At 38.6% G+C, this 21,329-nt stretch overlaps 1 protein-coding gene across 1 annotated transcript in view; it reads left to right on the top strand.

Annotated features, from left to right (window-relative positions):
* Positions 1-701: 701 nt before the first annotated feature.
* The window catches only part of CCDC148 (coiled-coil domain containing 148), a gene marked incomplete at both ends in the record, with an annotated part of 62,925 nt that continues 42,297 nt past the window's right edge, over positions 702-21,329 (top strand). Inside the window, 7 exon segments of the mRNA XM_082311487.1 lie at positions 702-756; positions 5,740-5,861; positions 12,435-12,538; positions 13,164-13,246; positions 13,377-13,540; positions 13,802-13,897; positions 13,991-14,172. Of these exon segments, the coding sequence (XP_082167613.1) occupies positions 702-756; positions 5,740-5,861; positions 12,435-12,538; positions 13,164-13,246; positions 13,377-13,540; positions 13,802-13,897; positions 13,991-14,172 (806 nt within the window).

Below are 21,329 nucleotides of genomic sequence, written 5' to 3'. Positions count from 1 at the left end.
GTTCACTTCAGCTGAAACACTTTGGTTTGATCTATTGCTTTTCTTTGTATACTAGACCTGTGATGGTGCACATGCACACTTAATTAAGGTGAAGGTAAGGTTTTTAAGGCATCAAAGTTTTTTACTATATCTTATTGCATCTTAAATATGGAGTTTATCCCAAGATGATGTGAATACTTGATACATGCTGTCTGTCATAGTTGCTCATCAGGAGCTGAGCCACAGTTGCTGAAACAGCTGACTTGGGTTGACAAGTGTTAATACAGAGACTCTTAAAGGGGGTGTATATGGATCTATACATAAACCACAGTCTCTAAATACAAGAAAAGAGTGATCTTTTCAGGCTTAATTTCTAACAAGCAAAGAACACCTCAAAAACTTACCTTACTTTTGGGTCGACAGGATTGTTATATTTTGAAAAGCACAAAGCAAAGAATAGGTGATCTATGTGACAGCATTACAGATTCATCAAGAAAATAATATTTTGTTTTCTTAGCTGTTAAATGATATGAGGCACATGAAATGTCTCTTAAAATGAAAGATGAACTTGTGCAATTTCTGTCTAATTACGTTTTTAGTGAGAAGTGTCCTCTCTCCTCACAAGACAATACATATTTTTTTGAATGTGTTTTTAGCTTGCATCTACAATGTTGATATTCTCAAAACATCTGTTTGTTTCTCAACAGATACAAAAAATAAAAATGAGTGAACCGGACCACGGAACATTCTTTACAACTCATAGGATTAGTGATGTAGGTATGTATGCTATCATGTTCAAATTTAATTGTTTTATCACAATCTAGAATAAAACTACTCTGTGCGATTAACAGCTGCGTATGGAAGCTGCTATGGCATTCTGATCATGGAATCATAGAATGGTTTGGGTTGGAAAGGACCTTCAAAGATCATCTGGTTCCCACCCCCTGCCACGGGCAGGGACACCCACCACCAGCCCAGGGTGCTCAAAGCCCCGTCCAGCCTGGCCTTGAACACTGCCAGGGATGGGGCGTCCACAGCTCCTCTGGGCAACCTGCTCCAGTGCCCCACCACCCTCATTGTAAAAAAATTTTTTCCTTATATCCAATCTAAATCTGCCCCCTTTCAGTTTAAAACTGTTGCCTCTTGTTGCCCCTTACAGGCCCCGGTAAAAAGTCTTCCTCTGTTTTTCTTATAAGCCCCCTTTAAGTACTGGAAGGCCACAATAAGGCCTCCTTGGAGCCTTCTCTTCTCCAGGCTGAACAAGCCCAACTGTCTCAGCCTTTCTTCACAGGAGAGGTGTTCCAGCCCTCTGAGCATTTCCATGGCCGCCTCTGGACCTGCTCTGCCAGGTCCATGTCTGTCTTGTACTGGGGACCCCAGAGCTGGATGTAGTGCTCCAGGGTGGGATCTGACGAGAGCACAGTAGAGGGGGAGAATCACCTCCCTCAACCTGCTGGCCTCGCTTCTTTTCATGCAGCCCAGGATACGACTGGCTTTCTGGGCTGCAAGCACACATTAGGCTCATGTCCAATTTTTTGTCCACCAGGATTCCTAAATCCTTCTCTGCAGGGCAGTCCTCGATCCATTCAACGGCCCATCCGTACTGATTTTGGGGACTGCCCTGGTGGTTAACTTGAAAAAATCTTTCCCCAGTGAGGCATCATCTGGGGTTATGTTGTCAAACTTTCTGTAGGCATGTGGCAAATGAAAATCCTTAAGGGAGACTTGAAGGAGGATCATGAGATAGCTGTGCAGGATTTACCTTAAAATTTTATATGGGATACCTCTGCAAAACCGTATGTCAGACATATTGCTTCCAGCCACCATGTTTTTAATAGTGAATGGAAAAAAAAATCTTTCTACTAATACCTAATGGCAAGTTTCACTACTAAAGGAATCTAAAAAGTAGGTTGGAAACAAAAGGCCCGTTCCTTATCCCTATACGCTTCCTAGCTCACGTAAAGTTACTGAGGATCTGTGTGCTAAAGCTTTACGGTACTGGGCCAAAAGTTCAAGTATTTTCATTTACCATTATAATTGTATCTCAGACTTAAGCAAATATTTGTTATAGAAAATTGTGAAAAGGCATTTTAAAAATCTAAAAGTTTAATATTTTATATTTTTATTGATGTGTGTATATGTGTGTATTTATTTGTGGGTGTATACATAGATATAAAAGTACATAAAATTTATTTTCTTTGTAAAATATAAGACACATCCAATACATTACCTATTAAATACAAAGTTTGCATCCTGTATGCCAAGACCCTGATTTTGGAGTTAATCTCACATGGACAGACCCTATTGACTTCAGAAAATTCCTCAGAGTAAAATCCTCAGTGGAAGAAGAAACAGATAAAGATTAGTAGCAGAGATTCATAAGGTTCAGATATACAGGCTAAAGGAAAAGCATATCGAAAGCAAAGATAAAATTAAATTATTCGGGGTTAGAGGTTTGAAAATTGAACCTGTCTTTCACTCCTCCTCATTCTTTTCTTAGATGTGAGGGACGTTATTAAGATGGTGAAGATGAGTTACCTGAGGAAGTACCTCAGGTATCCACTTTCTCTTACATTAGTTCTATATGTAGCTATGTATATTTATATGCTTTATATACCACTTTTTTAAAGTGTAGAAAATATCAGATTATGTTGCTAAATTAGATTCGGGACTTTGAGACAACTCTAAGGCTTCCAGACATTGCCACAAGCTTTTTTTGTTTAGAAACCCCACATAGTAACAACTTCTTTTAATCTATGTAACACCAATTTTAACCTTTTTAAGTAAATGGCTTCCCTCTGCTTATTCACTGACGTTTTTCTGTGGTTAGCGCAGATTAAAACAACCCAGTCGAAGAAAAACGGTGCTGCTCCCTGTTGTATTATAGCATTCCTTGTGCTCTCCATCTGTGCATTCAGTGGGATGGTCCATTCTCCCTCCCTCGTTGTTTTCTGCACTGTATTCGTTATTGCTTCCTGTACATCAGTATACACTTTAACAGTTTTAATCCTGTTTTTCCACGCTTTTTGTTGTCAACTCTCTTCTCCCATTTTATACTGTGAGAAAGAAGAGATGCCTAAAAGATTACATGGATTTGTTTTTTGATCATGTCTCCTATCCCTTCTACGTGGTATTGAGGAATAAAGCTGGCATAGAGAAAGCAGGGTTTCAAAAGCCAGTGGCAAGTGAGAGCTGTCAAACAGGGACAGCAAACTGTAATTTCACCGAGTAGTTTGAGATGACAGTGCTGAGACAGACCAAAGAAAACTGGTCAGGATATTGCAATTTTGAGTGCCACACCCAGATAGGGTTCCTACCCCTGGATATCTATACCACAATTCAGAACAAGTGGTGCAAGAGATCCATGCTACTTAAATGATTTAGGAATAACTTCTGATTCCTGATCTGCAGGAGGAGTGGCAAGGCTAAAAGCTGACTGTGGCGTGAGGACATGGTCAGCGCATGCATTGACGTGCGTGTAGGATGCATGTAGAACATCTCCAGAAACATTGACGGGAGGTGCTTACAGAGGTCTCTGCAGCAGCTGCAACAATTGTTGCAGGGAGAGATTTAGATCTTGATCTCCTTGGGACGATGGCAGTGTCCCACCTTTGTTCTGACACTTAGCTGCATCCTAGTGTGCTCTCCTGGAATTAACTGAGGATCTCTGATGCTGGAGCATCACACCATCATGCTTTTCAACGATCATGAGATTGACAAGCACCATACCAAGGAGTTGTACTTAATGACTTCTAGCAGTAATGTCATTTAGTAGTACTAGTAACAGTTACTGATTCTTTTCTGATGAATATGACAGGATGCATCTGCTAACTTATCTCCCAGGTGCTCCCAGGCATTTGCCTGCCGGGAGCCTAGATTAGAAATGTTATGGAATTGCTGTGAAGCTCCTGCCATGCTCTGCTGCTCATGTGTGTGGACACTGATGTTCCTGCCCGAAACGACTCCTAGCAGACTAGAAGTGATTGTAAGCCTTTGGGAGCAGTAATGACGGAGGAATAGGCTTAGGAGAAAGAACTGAATGAGTGGCTTTTCAGAGGGTTGGAACTGAACTTTTGCTTCTTTGAACACGGAATGATGTTGCAGAATCTCTGCTGGACAATGTTGTAAGCAATCTCAGAAAGAAGGAGAAAAAGTCTTCACATAAAATCTTTCTAACTTAGGGATGAGAATTTTAAATTTGGATTGATGATAAAAGCACACAGATGAACAAAGCTATCTAAAAGCCTAAAAACTGGGAGAAAGGAGATTATTCATACTAAGCTCATAGGAGCTTATACCTTTGTGTAAGGTATATAGAGAATAAAAAAGTAGTCATAATACAAGATCAAAGCTGTAACCTGGTTAGCATAACACTGAGTTGGTGGAATAATTCGCATGTTGAGAAGATTAGTGGAGAGGAAAGCAGGATTGAGAGCAGGAGGAGAGGAGGAAGCCTTCCTCTGCGTAGGTGGTGTACCCTCTCCAGTTCAGAGCGTGGAAGCTGCAAAGGGATTGCCTGTGGAAACTCTAGGTGATGACTAGAGGGGAAGAAAGACACAGTTCTGTTTTGGTGGGAGTCTGGCACAGGCCAATAAGCCAGTAAAATCTGTCGATTAATGTTAGGCAACTATGTATCTGAGGTTACCTTGAGCGTGCTTCTCTTTCTGTTGACAAATCTTGTTCAGACAGGGTTTGCAGCCTTGGTTTTCTGGATTTGTTCTGATATGGCTGCTGGTCTTCAGTCTTGCCTCACACAGTTTTAATCGTATACATAATATGCTTTGGATTAAAGTGACTGCAAAATGGTGGAAGTTATCATTCTTAGGAAGTTGGTGAGGGGGAAGAGAAATAAAGGTAGTGGATTTTAGGAACGTGAACATAAGCTCAAAGTAGGACTCCATGGTGAACTTGAGGTAACTGTTGTTCAGGGGATATGGCAACCCCTCAATGAAACTTCTTAAAGGGATCACTGTAAGTTATCTTCACTGTGTGGTAAAAGACCAGCTTGGTTAAATCTTTATTGACATCAAATGCTTTTTCAGCAAAACTACTTCCTCTGGGGTTTTTGGACAACAATCTTTTGATACTGTCGCAGTCTTTCAAATACTGATGATAGGACTGCAGAGAGTGGACATTATAACCCATACTGCATGCAGCAGAAACCAAGCATGATGTTTTCCTTACGATTTAGTGCCTTTCTCTTTTTTAAGGAAGCACGTTGTTTCCCAGGGGCCTACAGAAGTTTAATAGAGAAATTATGCTGTTCTTACGGCTGGAGATTCAATGGGAAATGTAACTGCAACTCATTCTGCTTACATATAATTAGTAGTTTATATACCTTTTAGAAAAAAATTACTCTTATTGCTCGTTCCATAGATTACAGTAAATATTGAGGTAGTTTTCCTATTTGTGAAATCAGAATGCATATATTGAAACTTATGTATTTCTGTATTAGAACTTACTAAAATTCCAGTAAACCCAGTTTAAAGTGAATTATTCTTTAAGTTCACATATAAAAAAAACCTTTTAAAATAAACTCTTTGTAAACAGACAAGTGGTTAGTGTTTCTTATATAATTTCTACTAGCTTATGTTTGTTTCAAATTCTTATTCACCAACTAACAATCTCTGTTATGGAAACTTTTAATGTTTAAAATATACTGTTTCTAATTTCTATCTATAATGCTTTCATTTTATGACTCATGCTTAAAATATTTCTTCAGAGTTTGAAATGACTGTATGTGTTTTATGTGATAACTAGAAAATCTGGTTGTTCCTATGAGAAATGATCTTTGCAGCCAGAAGTATAAACCTGTTGACTACAAACATCTATATGAACTTGCTGCGGTAGAAAAAATGGCATCTGCAAAAATTCAATTAAAGGTATGATTTTTATATTATTTGTAACGTGAATGATTTTAAAATTCAATGATCATATTTCTTCTCACTGCCCCAAGGAATCTGAGAACGCATAGGGCTAACAAATTGCTGTAGCAGTGTTCAGCAAAAGGGGGGGGAAAAGGTGAAAGTTTATGATGGTTAGCGTTATTGTGATTTGGATGCGTTAATGGCCAAGTGTGGAATTTCTTTGAATCAGAGATGCAAAATATGTGTGGATTCTGCTTCCCAAAAAGACAGGAAAAGTTTGTATTTGAGTGCTTTGAGGAAATTCATCCAGACTCGTTACATAAAGTACTAAAAATACTGGGGGTAATCAAGAACTTACAGGAATAAAAGGGAAGGGGGGGTTGATCCAGAAAGAAAGAAAAAACAAAATAAAAAGATATGAAGTGAGGATTTCCAAAAGTCAAGGTGAGGTAGACCTTGAAAAGAAAATTTAAAGGGTTTTATAGCCATAAAATGTCAATGTAGAGCTAGACAGTTAGAAGGGTGTAAATAGCTGCAGTATTGCCCAAAAGGTAAATAAGAAGGTAGTCTATTTAATACTAGTAAAGGTTAATGAAAACTTTACCTCTAATTTTGTTAAGAATGATGATTTATAATGTGTGGACAAAGCAGGGTCACTAGCAGAAATGAAGAAGCAGCAAAAGTCAGGGCTGTCAAACTGGAAAGAAGACTATGTACCAGATTTTCTCCATCCACTAATGTAATTTCAGACTCATATTTTCTGTAAGTCTGATCTTTGAGACATTTAATAAATCCGTGCAACAGTGGGTGGTACCACATGAGTTGAAAATAGCAAAGTAATTTAGTATATTAAGAAGGGAGATACAATTTTGGAAGCATTTTTGGCAATGATACACCCAAATTCTTTAATGATGTGGAAGTTAATTAGAGTACAAGGTGAAGAGAAGAATTTGTAAACCCAAGAAAGAAAATGGAAAGTGGGGACCAGTCTCTAAATATGGGTGAGGACAGGGTGAACGCTGGTATCTCTCCAGACAGCCTTATTTCATCCTTTACATTAGGCATATGCCAAACATTATGACAGAGTTTTACCTTTGTAGAAGAAGGACCAAATATTAGAGAAAATGTAAAGAGAGAATTGGAAAGATTAAGGTATAGCTCAGACATAGCTAACTCTAGAATAGAATCATAGAATTGTTTAGGTTGGAAAAGACCCTTAAGATCATCGAGTCCAGCCGTTAGCCCAGCAGTGCCAAGCCCACCACTAAACCATGTCCCTAAGCACCACGTCTACCCGGCTTTTAAATCCCTCCAGGGATGGGGACCCAACCCCTGCCCTGGGCAGCCTGGGCCAGGGCCTGGCAGCCCTTTGGGGGAAGAAGTTTTTCCTAATATCAAGCCTAAACCTGCCCTGGTGCAGCTTGAGGCCGTAAAATACTGCATGTGACCTTCATCATTATGGTACATTCTGCTGCACACACCCCACCCCCCCACCCCCCCGAATAATAAAGGAAAAAACCCTCATAAGAAAACCTAAAGGAGTTAAAAGTTTTCAAGTATTTTGAGTAACAGTATTGATTATACTTACTGATGTTAATACAAGTCTATGTAACAGGTAAATGAAATCTGACAGCTTGATACTAGAACTAACTGCAGATAAACCACTCATGTATGAATCTGTTCCAATTTGCTTAGCTTTAGACTATCTTTAGGCAGGCAAAAGCAAGGATGCAGATTAGGTTTTGTTCTTTTCTTCTGCCAAAAACCTAAGCAGGACTTTGGAGCATCATCGTATTCTCTTCCTTATTCCTGTCCTTCAACAACTTCCCCATCTTTATTTTAAAATAATACTAAAATCAGTAATGTATATCACCACTTTAAAAAGAGACTTTGTAAAAATGACATTCTATTCTTACAAAGCTTTATTGGTTTTACACTTGCAGGAATGAAAACATACTTTTTCCACAATATCAAGGAAGATTTTACTTTAAACACACAGGATGCTAGTCTGCTGATCCAGGTGTCTCTTCTTTGGGTCACATTCCAAAGCAGAACTGTTGTATGAGACCTACTTTATGTCGTGTCAACTCTCAGGTGCCTTGTTTATCTGGAACACAGTTTACCTTTGCCACTGATGTAGCCAGCAGATTTGGATTTAGCCTGATTTATTAGCTTAGGCTCAGTGCTGCACAAACACAGCTCTTCTGCCTCCAGAGGTACATCTCCTTGAGAAACAGTTTAGCTTTCACATGACATGATGACTAAACTCTTAAGTCCTGTTAGACCTCAGCATGGAGCCGTTCAGGTGCCTTTGTGGCACGCTTCTCGAACTGGGATGACTTCCACAGTTGTGGACCTGGGCTGGCTGCTGATACTTGGTCGCATTGCAGGTTCCAGTAAGACTGACCAGCTGCTGTGTGACACCTTGCAGTTAGCAGTCAGGCCAGGTAGTGTGAGTTCTGAGACCTGCCGTGTTGGGGAAATCAGAGCGGCTTTGGTAGCAGCCAGACCTCATTGGGTAGAACCAGTCCAGTTAATTTGAGGTAGCTTTTAAAAGGTGATGTGCTTGAGGGTCTGTGTCTTGCTTCCCAGTGTGTTCTCTATGAATAATGTATCGCCTGGCTTGTTAGTTACATACAACATTGGAGAGGTGATGAATATATATATATATATATATATATATTTTTTTTTTTTTTTTTTTTTTAAATTTTGTGCCATTCTGAGGGGGTGGTTCTGATTGCTCCCAACATTACCTACAAACCAACAGGGACAAAATGGAATATTTTTGTGAACAACCTCCTTAAACAGCAAACCCAAACGTATGAGAAGACTGGTTCATCTTAGCTCTCATCCAGCTGTACACTAAATAGTTTCTTCCTGGTTTTGCAGTGGGCAGAAAATAACATATTTTAATCTCAACATATTTGTCTTGAGAAAAGAAATTCTTTGAAACCTATTTATGAGTTTAGGTCTTTTCCATACAGCTTATCATCACACTGTGGCTGTTCAGCCACAACAGAATTTGAAGTGTTGCACTTCTTGTTTTTAATGGGACAGCCAAGACATGGATGTTTTTACACTGGGTTGTGCATAAGTACTTGTATATTGCAACTAGTTGGGGCAGGGTTGGAGGATGGAGGTGGTTAGGGATAAACAGGTTTGGGTTTTAGCTGTAGATGTCCAGAAACATTCTTTGGATTTATATTTTTGAGAGCTTCCCTTTAAAAAAATGTGCTTTCTTTGAAGGAGAGTATATGTCAAACTGCCAGAAATGTGGATGTCCAAGAAGTCTTCAACCTCTCTGGAGCATGTGTTGCTGGCTCTGCATGTTTTCCTTTTCAAGTTGTGTGGAAATAGTGTAAAACGTTGATCCAGAAACACTGTAGAGTGATACCTCCTTGTGAGAGTGGAACTGCTTTCAGTGTACAACTGTTTCACTGATGAGTGTTACATGATTTAAAAAAAAAAATCAAATTCACAGAAGGAAGTGATTTCTGAAGAAATTGGCACTGATATACATTCAGCTGAAGTAGTTCCTTTAGGCTGAGAAACAAAATAGAAGATGAAAAAAATTATCGATTTGAAACAGACCCCCTCCAGCAGTAGTGTTATTTGAATGCTTTTTCAGAAAACTGCAAATCCAGCATAAGGATAACACGGTTTTGTATGCTTAACCTGTGCTAACAAGGCAATTTGTTGTCTTTCCAGTCCTTTGCCGTTCCTCATAACAGTTGCAATTTTGTGGATGGCCTTTGGAATGAAAGGCTATGCTGAAGAGTATAGAAACTATGCAAAATGCAGTGACTAAAGTTTTCTTGTGTAGATGACTAAGGGGCCTGATCATCTGATGTCTTTGGCATGTATAAAATATAATTCAGAGTCTTCATTCAAATGGGATTGCAGACTTCAAAGGGAAATTTGCTGAAGAAATATGGGATTATGATAAAGCCCTAAAAAAAAAAAATCCTTTATATTCATGTCTAAAACATATTTAGAAGTTCTTTTGACAGAGGTTGTTAAATGGAATATATTGGTTAGCAACATAACCATATACTTTTTTTTTGTTCTGACGCTGTTTCTTAAATCTTAGTAAATGGAATATATACAGGACCAACAAGCATAATTTACTAGTTCACAGTACTATCCTGAAGGCCTTGCAACAAAAAGGGGGTTGCGCATGCAACTCCCCTCTTTGTATTTAAAATAGAAAAGGGTGACAGAGAATGAAAGAGAAAATACATACGTTCTTTATAGTATTGCTTCCTTTAATGCGTTTAAGTATAATGTATCAAAAGCTCTGGCAGATATTTCTTCACGGATTGGCAGTACAAAATTCTACTGAATTCATTCAAGCTTTAAATTTTTCATCATCTGTCTTTTGGTATTTCACCTTTTCAAGTGTTTTCCAACTGAGTAGCTAGTAAAATATATATGCTGAAAGCTCCACAGAGAGTAGAATGTGTTCCTGCCTACTACTTTTTTGTTGCTGATTCAGGCTATCCAAATTCTGAAGTGCTGGCTTACTCCTCCATTGAGGCAGAACCAGCGAAGCAAATGGTAAATCAGTTGTTGACCATTTAAGAAAGAAAAATACGGCACATACAGAAAAAAAGCTAATATTGCAGCAGTTATACATGAATGTCATTGCTGTTGCTATAAAATAATTTCAAGAGCATATTAAACTTCATGTACAAATCTACTTCAACTTTTGTTTCACTTTAGTTTTAGAATTTATTTGAAGATGTATGTATTTTCAGATTACTTTAAATACAGTATTCTGTTTGCTGAAGTCTGGTTTTAAGCACCTAGTGGTAATCAAGAGGAAGCTATAAGTAACTTTTTAAACATCAAAATATGTAAGCAATAAAAATAAGGAGACTTTATCTTTGATTCAAGAGCATTGTAACATACTGATTGAAAGCATAAGACAAGTATTTTCAAACTCTCTTGTAGTACAGTCACGCATGCAGCTTCCTCGAAACACCTTGTTACTCATTCGCAGGCAGATAATCCCTCCGTCGCACCTATTGCAGCTTCCTACCCAAACGACGCCACTGTAGCCGTTTGCTGCAAAAGCACAATGGACCAACCATGTTCTGGTTGTGGTTCTTCCCTATGTGACTGTCTAGAAACCAGGCGTATTCAACCAGATAGATTAAACTCAGATTCATTTGAGAGGTGTAAATGTTTCTAGTTTCGAAATTTTAGGCATTTTGTTTTAAAGTAAGGTTTTAGCTTTGTTGGTGGGTGAATGAGAGGCCGTGATTCGAGAAGTGATGGGATTCCTGCTTACCTGTGCCTGAGTGCTGCAAAGAAAAGTTCTACGGCTCTCCGCTGGGCAGCCCGCTGGTATCGCCCGCCCAGCCGGCGGAGGGGAGGGAGAACGCGCCGGTAGCGGCGTGCGCTCTCTGTTCTTACGCGTGTGAACGCAGGGGGGATGATGCGTGGGTTTGGCCAGCTTTCAGCAGGCAGGAAAGCTGACTAAGCGTTTTAAACAGAGCAGATTACTTCCACCTGAGCCAAGTGGAAAACCAGCATTTTTGACTCAGAACATCATTTCTTTCCTGAACTAGATGTGGAGTGAGATCTTTATGCGTTTCTCCCTGGTATGAACTAGGACAGTAGCTTCCAGATTTTTTTTTTCTTGTCTTGCTACCATTCTGCAGTAAAATAATGTAACATGCAAGGAAGGTCTGAGGAGGGAAAAAAAGGGGGGGGGATGTGTGTGAATTGTGGGAGCCTCTGGAATCAGAAGGGGTTTTGCAACTAGAAGAAGTTGGCTGGGGCAGGGATGAAGGCAGGGGTTATGGAGGAAGGCAGCAAAAAGACAAGGAGCAGGAAAGGAGCCAGTTCTGAACCGAAATGCTGCTTTGCCCTGCGTATCCACTGAGAGGCCAGAAGACAGTCATGACGGTGGGAGGGTGAGAGAAATGTGACTTGTCTCGGGCTTCTGGCAGCCACGGGCTTCTGATCCTTTTTCCTTCGTTTCTGGTTGGCCAGAGTCATCTGGCTACCACTTCGTCAGCCTTTCCCTGACAGCTTTTCCTCCAGTTTAAGCAGTAACTCCATCTATCTCAAAAGCATCTCTTTCTATTTTATCTGAAGTTGGAGGCTATGTTTTTGTGAAGCCCTCAGATGGTTTCAGAGCCTCTTTAATTGGATAGATTTTGAAAAAGCATTCTTTTTTAGTAATCAATTTTTGAAATTCTTTTCTTGAAAGACACACTTTCACTCTTTCATCTTCCCACCTGTAAGAAAGTGTATTTTTCTGTCTCCTGCTCATCTTCCCCCCTTCACCTCCTGGGAAGCAGGAGCAGGAAACAAAAGGAGAAAAACAGAAAGAAGAAAATGGACTGCTTTTTTTTTTTTTTTTTCCCCCACTTCCTCCTCTCATTTCAGTGTGATTTGAAATGAAATAATTTTTTTTCATGAAAACTGGTTACATTTGAACCCATTGTTCTTTAGAAAAACAGTTTTGAAAAAAGCTTTTAGGTTCACCATTCTGTAGTTAAAAGTTTCCATATGAAGGCATTTGATAAAGCTATTGAACAGATTTAAAATACTTACAAGCTTTAATGTTTCCTCCAGATTAAAAAAACAGAGCAAGTTTCAAAAATTAACAAAGAGCAAATGCTGCTGAAACAGCATCGGCAAGTGTGGTGGCAAGAGCATAGAAGACTGAGTGACAACAGGTAAGAGCTGAGGAATCTTAATTAGCCGTTATTAAAGAAATACTTCAGTAGACAGAGATTCTGGTGTGGCGTACTTGATTCAAGGGACATTAAGAGGAAAAGATTAAATTACTTGAACTGAAGATAATTTTTTTGTGCAGGGCGTGAGAGTTTGTGACCTACATTGAAAGGGGTCTGTAGACGTGAAGAGAACGCATAAAGGGAGGGGAGGATAGGGTGGATGTTGTTCTGCATGTACTTCTCCATGATAATCTCGTACCTGTTTAGTTGACCTATCAACATCTGAAGAGCATGTATTTGTGAGATATCAAAAGCTTTCAGATACTTAATTCCTTCAGAGTCTGTCTTTCGATGTGCATATTGAGGTCGCACTTACAACAGGGAACATTAATATTATTCTTGTCTATTAGCTTGTCTATTGTATATACAGCAGATCAATGAGAGCATTTTTTGCTCAGAGGAGGGTGGCTTCTATACCACTGTCATGTCCCAGTCCTGCACTCCTTACCTTCCCAGGCAAAGAATCCCCCTTTTTACTTAATTATTAGAGTATTTGAGGCTTACCATTCTTGAAAACTTAATAAGAAATTAAAGCTTCTGTAAAACACATATTCATACCTTCCAGGCAAAAAGCAGAAGCAGAAATAAAGACTTTTCTTGATGAAGAAAGCCATAAGCACAACTTTTTTTTGGATATGAGGGACTTGGGTAAGAATTTTTTTTTAGTTGCTTGATTATTTATTGTAGTCAAAATTATCTTATTTTGTGTGTTTGAGTGTCCTGGTTTCAGCTGGGATAGAGTTAATTTTTTAAAGCTTTATGTTTCATTTGGATATAGAGCATAAATTATCAAAGGAGCGGGATACATACCAAACAAATACTGTAGTTCCTATCTGGCAACTAAAAGAGAATTTGAAATTCAGGCTGTCTGAAATGCAGTGTTACCTCTCAGAAGAATCTTGTCTGAAATCTAAGTTCAATCCAGTTGAGATGTTACAGCAGGTTGGTATTTGAACTTTATTTTTACAATTTATTATCACCATATTTTTAGCATTTTCATTTATTTTTATGTAATAGTTTGAGAATATAGCTCACGTTCAGAGTATTCAGTAACCTCAGTACTTGCCATAGGGTGAATCTGCTTCACTAAAATCTGTAAAAGCATAGCAGTGTAGAACTGAAAATAAGGCTCTTTGTTTCTAAATAAGAGCTTTCGTATTATAACAAGATAAAGAAGTAACAGTAACATATTTCATGAAATAGATCAAATTTGTGAAGAAGCAACAGAAGGCAATTTTGGAATTCCTTATCCGTGAAAGTCTGGCTTTGGAAAGAGAGCTTGAAGACTATAAAACAAAAGTAAGCTTTTTCCTTATAAGTTTAATTAGTAATTTTTTGAGAGAGAAAATACAATGTAGAGTAGTCTGCTAAGTAGCATTTTTTTCATCGCAGGCATTAGCGCATTCTTTTGAAGAGAAAAATGGACTTTTCCTTGAAGTTCCGTCAGCACTACTGTCTTTGGAATGCCCCTACCCTGATTTGAAGACCTTAGTTATCAATGAATACCGAAAGCTTGCAAGCGGGTACTGGTCTAAGCTTCAAGAGATTGATCAACAGCTGGAAGTTTTATATAGGTAATGACCTCTGTTTCTGGATTTCTTTTGTTGGGTATAAAATATATAACTATAATATATTTTGTTATCTATAGATCCTGCAGTTGCCTTTGCCATTAGAGTTGGTTCTGTTTTATGCAGAGCAGAGAATAGTTGACGCACTGCCCAGCTCTCTGGGGTTAAATAGTCGTAACTGTTTGCACAGCTGAGAGAATTGAGGCAGTCCTTTGAAAAGCTCTCATCTGAAATAAAAAGGGAAATGTTTTGTGGATTAAAGAATCAACAATCTGGTGTGCATCAAATGTCCTCTTCACGTGCTTTTGTAAGAATAGAAATGATTCTTTCTGTATGGTAATTACACTATCAAATTTATGCCAGAAAAGTACAGTTTTTCTGAGAGAGATCTAGAATGTATTTATCTGTAAAGCAGATAAATAGGTCCAATCAGGTCCAATCTTTTCACAAATTTTTGATCACTGCAGTAATTCTCATCACAAAGAAATACAAAAAATGTATGTGGCTCTGATTCAGAATAACTGAAAGGAGGAGAGATTTTTCTGTAAACGAAAAAGTTTATAGAAAGAACGTAAATATTGATCTAGAGATGTAACATATCTATATATTAATATAAAGCTTAGCTTTTCTGCTGGGGCTAACTTGAGTCCAAGAGATACTGAGTTGCAGATACTGGACCAGCCTTGACTTCTTTTTGCCATCTACTGATATTCCTCTGGCTTAGAATGGCATCAGGTTTTAAGAAGACTGAAAATAGGAAGGTCAGTGGAATTGTTTGAAGCCTGGGCAGAAGAAACTGGGGAGAGCAGGGAAGTCCCTAAGTTTCTTTGATAAAACAGTCACATGCTGCTTCGAAATCTCCCTCTTTTTCTATATATACCTACAGTGGAGCACTTAAATCTGCCACTGCTGCTGAATTAGTTTGAGGGTGCTGAAACAGGTTTAACATGTTGGATCCCCTAGAAAGTGATGTTATAATCTAATTATCTTTTGTATAAATTGTACAGATATTCTGTAGGTTCTTCTTCTGTTACCTGAAACCTGTATATTATTAGTGTAATGTCCTACCTATTATAACATGATACTTATTAAAAGTTGTTCTGATCTTTCCCCTATTTATAGCATTTATTAAGCAGAAAGTGGCAAATTTACAGCAGTTCCTTTGCCGCTGTCTCTGATATTTTGTTACAGTTGCTCTTATGGAAGAAGTTTTAACAACTTCTATGAGAAAATCTGTGGTAAATACTAAATCATTAAATTTTGTACGTGTCTTTCTAGTGGTTTTAATTAAAATTGTGTTAAAGTTTATGATCAACACAGTTTTGGTGAAAATTCATAAATTTAAATCCATTGATCCACACAGCATGTGTGCTACTGAATAACAAACACCAACGTAGACAGCAGAATCTATGAAAATGGTTGAAAAACCTACCGTGGTATTTTCATTGATCATATGCCAGGTTTGAGCTAATTTTGCACTGATAATTAAGTAACATCAAGACTTAAAGATGAAATACCGTATTTGTAAGGGAAAGAAATTCATTTGTAGGCATGAAAACAGATACAGTGGTACTTTGAAGGAATTAAGTTACGACATCTAGATGGGAAAAAAGAAACTGATGTAGCTGGAGGAAATGCTGGTGGTAGTGGCAGCGGCAGCAATCTGCTGTGGGATGTAAGGGTAGGTTGCGTAGGACAATTTACCCAATTTGGATCAGCGTATGCCAGTATCGTTAGCTGGGAAGGTATGAAATCATAAATGAACCATCAGCAACTATCTTAAGCATCTTATTTAAAGCTAGATCTTGGTCCTTTTTTTGTTTGCCTTCTGGTCTCCAAATCTTTAATGTATTGCTCATTTATGTTTCTATGATTTTATCCACAACAATGTTAAAAATATGTTTTCAATTAAAAAAAGCAAGACTTTGTTCTTGTAGAATTGCTTACTTCCAAGTTCTGGGTTTTATACAAGACACAACACTCTCTGTCACTTCTTACATTTATATTGGCTAGTTTGCATGAAAATATTCTATCAGTTTGCAAAGATATAGCCTTGTGATATAAGTATTCTATAATTCATCAAGCTAACCTTGATCCAACTGACACAGATAATACTGTCAAAAATTGAGTGACAGATTTTTGACCTTGGTATGTATCCAGTGTACTCTGCTGATTAATATAGCCTTAATGAAGCCTTTGCAATTATTGTCATTGCTCTATACCCAGGGATACCAAACATTCTCCTGCTACACATTTTTTCTTCTCACTTTTGTAATTTGAGAAGTTGCTCAGTAGAACAATATGATTATATGATAATATGATAACTTAGTCACTTCATCTGAGGATCACTTCTCTGTTGTTCTTCCTCTCTCATCACATGCCTGAATGTACGTAAAGAAACCTTAACTTAATACTAGACTTCTGGCGTTACCCATCTCACTATTTGACTGCTCAGACTGTCTGGAACAGAAAATTTGGAAAATGTGCATAGAATTTCTGAAGAAGAAAAATCAGAATAAGATAATATTCTGGTCCGCTATGTTCTTTGTGTGCTTTTCAGTCCTACTAGAATGCACATTGCAGTGTTTATTGCTTTTAGAGACTGAAGAAGAATTTGGGGTTTTTTCAAGCATAATATAGGATTATAATGTTTTATAATCTAAATTCACTTCTTTTACTGCTGGCAAAACACAAATTTTTGTGTTTGGGAAATACCCAAGTCCTGAGTTATCCCACAAATTGTGGACTTGGAACTGATGTGTTTGTTATAGCTGATGATTCTCTCAGCACTATTAATTTTTTGCCACAATTTCCAAGGATATCGGAATTATTTAAATAACTGAAGGATGAATGGAGGAGTATTGCGTATTCAGCGCTGTATCCTCTGCAGCATCCTTTCAAATGAATGGGATATTAGGACTAAGTCAAGTAAATTTAGTCCCTCTTTTCAGGCCTCTTACCAGGATGTTTCTGGTACAACAATTGGCAATGACATAATTAATAGTCGGGGAGGTTAACATCTCACTTGGCGGCATTGGTGCAGTCTGTGCGTCTGCAGATTGAACGAGAGAGCAGCGCACCAAGTATACACTGCTATTGCAAAGGATATGTGGGGGTTATAGGGCGGAGAGGGTAGCTTCCCTTCGGAGTCGTTTATATTCTTTAAAATGTGTAAAGCCAGGGATTAATGCTGGGTAAATCTGTTTCAAAGGAAGCAGCTGCCTCAGGGTTGTTGAATATGAGACAATTGCTGTGTTTCAGTTCTGAAACAAAATAAAGATCGTACTGTTTTCTAGTAGAATGATACATGCAAGAAAAGCAAGCACTGCATTTAAAATTTGGGTCATGCATTCAGCCTGGTAGAAGTTTGTCAATATCTTGACACTGAAGAAGCCTGATATTAGCTTAAATATTAATGTAAAATGTGTTGGCACTTTTCAAACTCATTTTAGATGAGATCTTCCTTTCTGGAATTCTACAGAAGTTTAAGTGAGGTGACATCTTGATTTCAATCAGGCAGGATATTTTGAAATTCTCCATGCATTTAATGGTTATGAATACGCTGGGCTGGATCATGCTGCTTTTTTTTTTTTTGGCTATTTGTCTGTGAACAGCTGACAAAATCTCAGCACAGCTGACGAATTTTGGCACAGCTGACAAACCAAGGCATTGGCAGTCAGTTTGTCCCTACTTACAATAACTACTTGTAGCTCTAACTGTAGCTTGTTGCTCCTCGGAGTATCTTCCACAAACCTTAATTTCTCCATCTTGTTCCTGAGTAGCGTAGAGATTCATTGTTAGCTGGCCGTTAGAAGAATATACAAGTCGGGGGGAACCCTGAAAGATATGAGATAGAGGAGGCAGACTGATGCAGCAGCTGGTGCGTCCGCCCTTGCGTGCTGGCGGCAGAGGAGGTCGCCAGGCTGGCCTTCAGACCACAGAACCTGTGCCTTTCCCTGCTCTCGAGTTCACGGGGTAGTGTTTCCTGACCAAGAGGTATCTTAGTCTGCCTTACTCTTTGTGTAGACAGAAGACCTGTATTTGTTCACAAGCCTGTATGGTCAGAAATATCTGAGGTAGATAGTTACAAAAGAGAATCTGAGCTCTTAGAATTCTCTCATTACTGTCACTAAAATAACATGTTCCAGACGGCACCGTACCGAGGTGTATCAGGACTCACAGAAAAGGATTACTGATTTATTTCAGAAATTACAAGAGGTAGTTCAAAATCCAACCCATAAACGAATAAACACTCTCTTAGGATGTCTGGTACTCCCTCTGAGTAAAGGCTAGCAGGGTTTTATGGTGGTTCTTCTAATAAATAAATAAAATATTGGGGCTGGAAAGACAAGAATGCTAGGTGTTATCTTAAGAAAAAAAATTTTTGTGCTCAGTTCAGCATCAGTAGGAGCAGTTGTAGTGAAAGAGATAGCAAAGAATAATTAATTTGTTCATTAAAGTTATTCTTCAGAAAGCCTATACCTCACAATATCAAATTATGACACAGACATTCTACAATTAATAAATGAACTGGTTTCATAGACAAGCTTCCTCTAGAGAAAAGGGAGGAGTTAAAAACATTAAATTCTGAGAATCAGATGCAAGATGTTTTTCTTAGAGGCAGTAAGTGTTGCAGAAATAGCACATCTTTCCAATGCTGCTTCGGTGTCAAAGCTCAGGGACTCTTGACTTTGGAGAACTGTCTCTGCTGTTCACAACCTGCAGCTTGAAGGTTACAGGATATTACTGCAACCCTTCCCTCTTTGAAGGGTTCCTTAGCCCCATTTCACTTTCCAGGGCACTATTTCTTCTTTAGACTTAGCGTATGAAAAAACACTCAGCCCAGACATCTATATTCATTGTCTGTCGTGGGAAATTTAAGCAATTACCTATAAAGAAACACTTTAATTGCTATTATGCTTTTGCTAATGTAATTTCACTTTTATGTTGTCTCCAACATTTGCCTTGGTAGTTGTCAGTTGCTGCAAATAAACTTTTTACAGGAGCTAGATCTTTTTTCTCCTCAGTTTTGAAGCCACCTCCATTTCTTTTCACGATGGCTGGATTTAATAGCAAACAGCTGGGTCCTAGGAATAGTTTGTCAGATATTTCACACAGTTTATAAGAAGAGAAAGGAAAATAGGTGGAAAGTATTAATAATAGATATCTATCTCATGTAAGCTTGTAGAGGGAAAGCTGTCTCCTTCCATAACTTTATTACTTTCAGCCTACTAGTGAATCTCCAAGTCAGAATTATTGCTATGGTATTCCTAGTCCTAAATCTGTATCCGCACAAGTGGCGGGGAGCTTTTCTGTATGAGCTTGCGCTGCTGTGCTGTAATACACCCCCGCACAGCGAGTGTTTGAAGTCGTGTGTAAACGGGGAAGCTGATGGGCTGCAAGGTAAGGTATGGCTTAGTGAGCCTTTACGTACCCCGCTCGCCGCCTCCGGGAGGGCTAGCTGCAAGTTGGCTGGTTGGCGTTCCTTTCATGAGAAGTTAGGTTGCTGGGGAATTCTGGGTTTTATTGGCTACGTTTTGTGAATTACTCTGGAGCTGTCAACAAATGCAGATTGTGAACCTTTTCTCTGGCGTGGAAAGCAAAGACTAAAGTGTCAGCGTATGCTCTTTGCCCTGTGACGTGATACTGCTACCTGTGGACACTTTAGTCTTTTTCAGAGTTAATTTTCTATGTGTTGCTTTCATTTTACTCCATTAATAAACAGGTAAGCTACCCAAAAGCCCTGCCACAGAGGGCCAGCTAAGAGTTAGTGCTTCATATTTTCCTGCAAAAAAAAAAAACCCTTTCATGACTGGAATCTCTCTGTATACAATACAGACATTATTACTGCAGAGCTCTCTGTTTTGATGTGTTTGTAGCACTAATGGCCATGATAATGTTACTGGAGTTTATTGAAGGAGGAAGGATGTGATTTCTCCTTACCTGGCCATCTTCATTGTGATGCTGTCTGCATAAAAGACAAGAGTAACTTTTAACATTTATTAAAAAAAAAAAAAAGAGAGAGAGAGAAAAAGTACACATAGAATGCAAGAAACAAGGTGTTCATTGCTAGGGAATAGTAAAGTTAATGTTGCCTCATATTTGGTTATCATTAATGCTACCATTCTGATCGTGGAATAATGATTCTGTGCTGAAAATGTTATAGTAAGCTAAGAATCATTTTTGTTTCATGAAAGTCAGAGGATGAAGAATTGAAGTGGGGAGGAAAGAACCTGTAATCACGAGCTGTCTCCAAGAACATGGGTGAAGGTTAAATCCCTCTTATGACCATAAGGGTAAAAATTAAGCCCATTAGTCTGCTTGAAGAAAACTGTAAAGTAAATGTCTTTCAGTAGGTGAAGTGGACCTCTGTCCAAATTTGTGCCAACTTCACGGCAAAGCATGCAACAGCAGAAAGTGCCAGGAGAGAGGAGGAAAAAAGGCGAAATGCATGTCATCGGGAGATTGGGTTCCTCTGCCTGGCAGGACGTTACTTTGACAACCGTTTGTTGAAATGGGGTATCGTGGCTTTGCGTTCTTGAGATATGTCTGTAGGTGAAGCTTTCCATTTCTTAAAACTAACAGGTCTAGGGATATGTTCTTGTTTCCTCCTTTGGTGTCCCAGAATATTGTACGATGGTGATAATACACTGTGGTTTTACTGTACAATGTTTTTTAAAGAAAAATTGTGTTAAACTGGATTATGTTGAATTTTTTTAATACTTTTGTTGACTGTTCTCTCTTTAGAGATAATGCTAGATCATATCATAAAATCTAGTTTAATATTAATTACATATGAGCATCTCGCCAAAAATCCTTTTTTAAATACCTGATATTTCTGCCTGCGTAAGGCTAAAACTGCTCTAACATCTTACTGAATGCAGTGCTATTAAATGCCAAGACACCACTGCTGGCTCAGGAAGCCCAAGAGCTGCAAACAGTTGGAGGCTGCAGGAATTTGGTGGGGGGTAGAGTCATATGATGGCCGCCTTTTAATTTTCCCTAGGCTTTTAGTCACTTTTGAAAACAGGTCACTGGGATAGAGAGACCTTTTGGTCTGACTCAGTGTTACCGCTCGTACATTAATGCTGACAATAAAAGCCTGACGTTAATCCCTTCAAGGCCAAGAGTTCAGATTGAGGGTAAAATCTAATCTACTAAAG

This window comes from Platalea leucorodia (assembly GCF_965183815.1).
Source record: "Platalea leucorodia genome assembly, chromosome: 5".
NCBI lineage: Eukaryota > Metazoa > Chordata > Aves > Pelecaniformes > Threskiornithidae > Platalea > Platalea leucorodia.
This window is presented reverse-complemented; position numbering and strand designations above follow the sequence as displayed.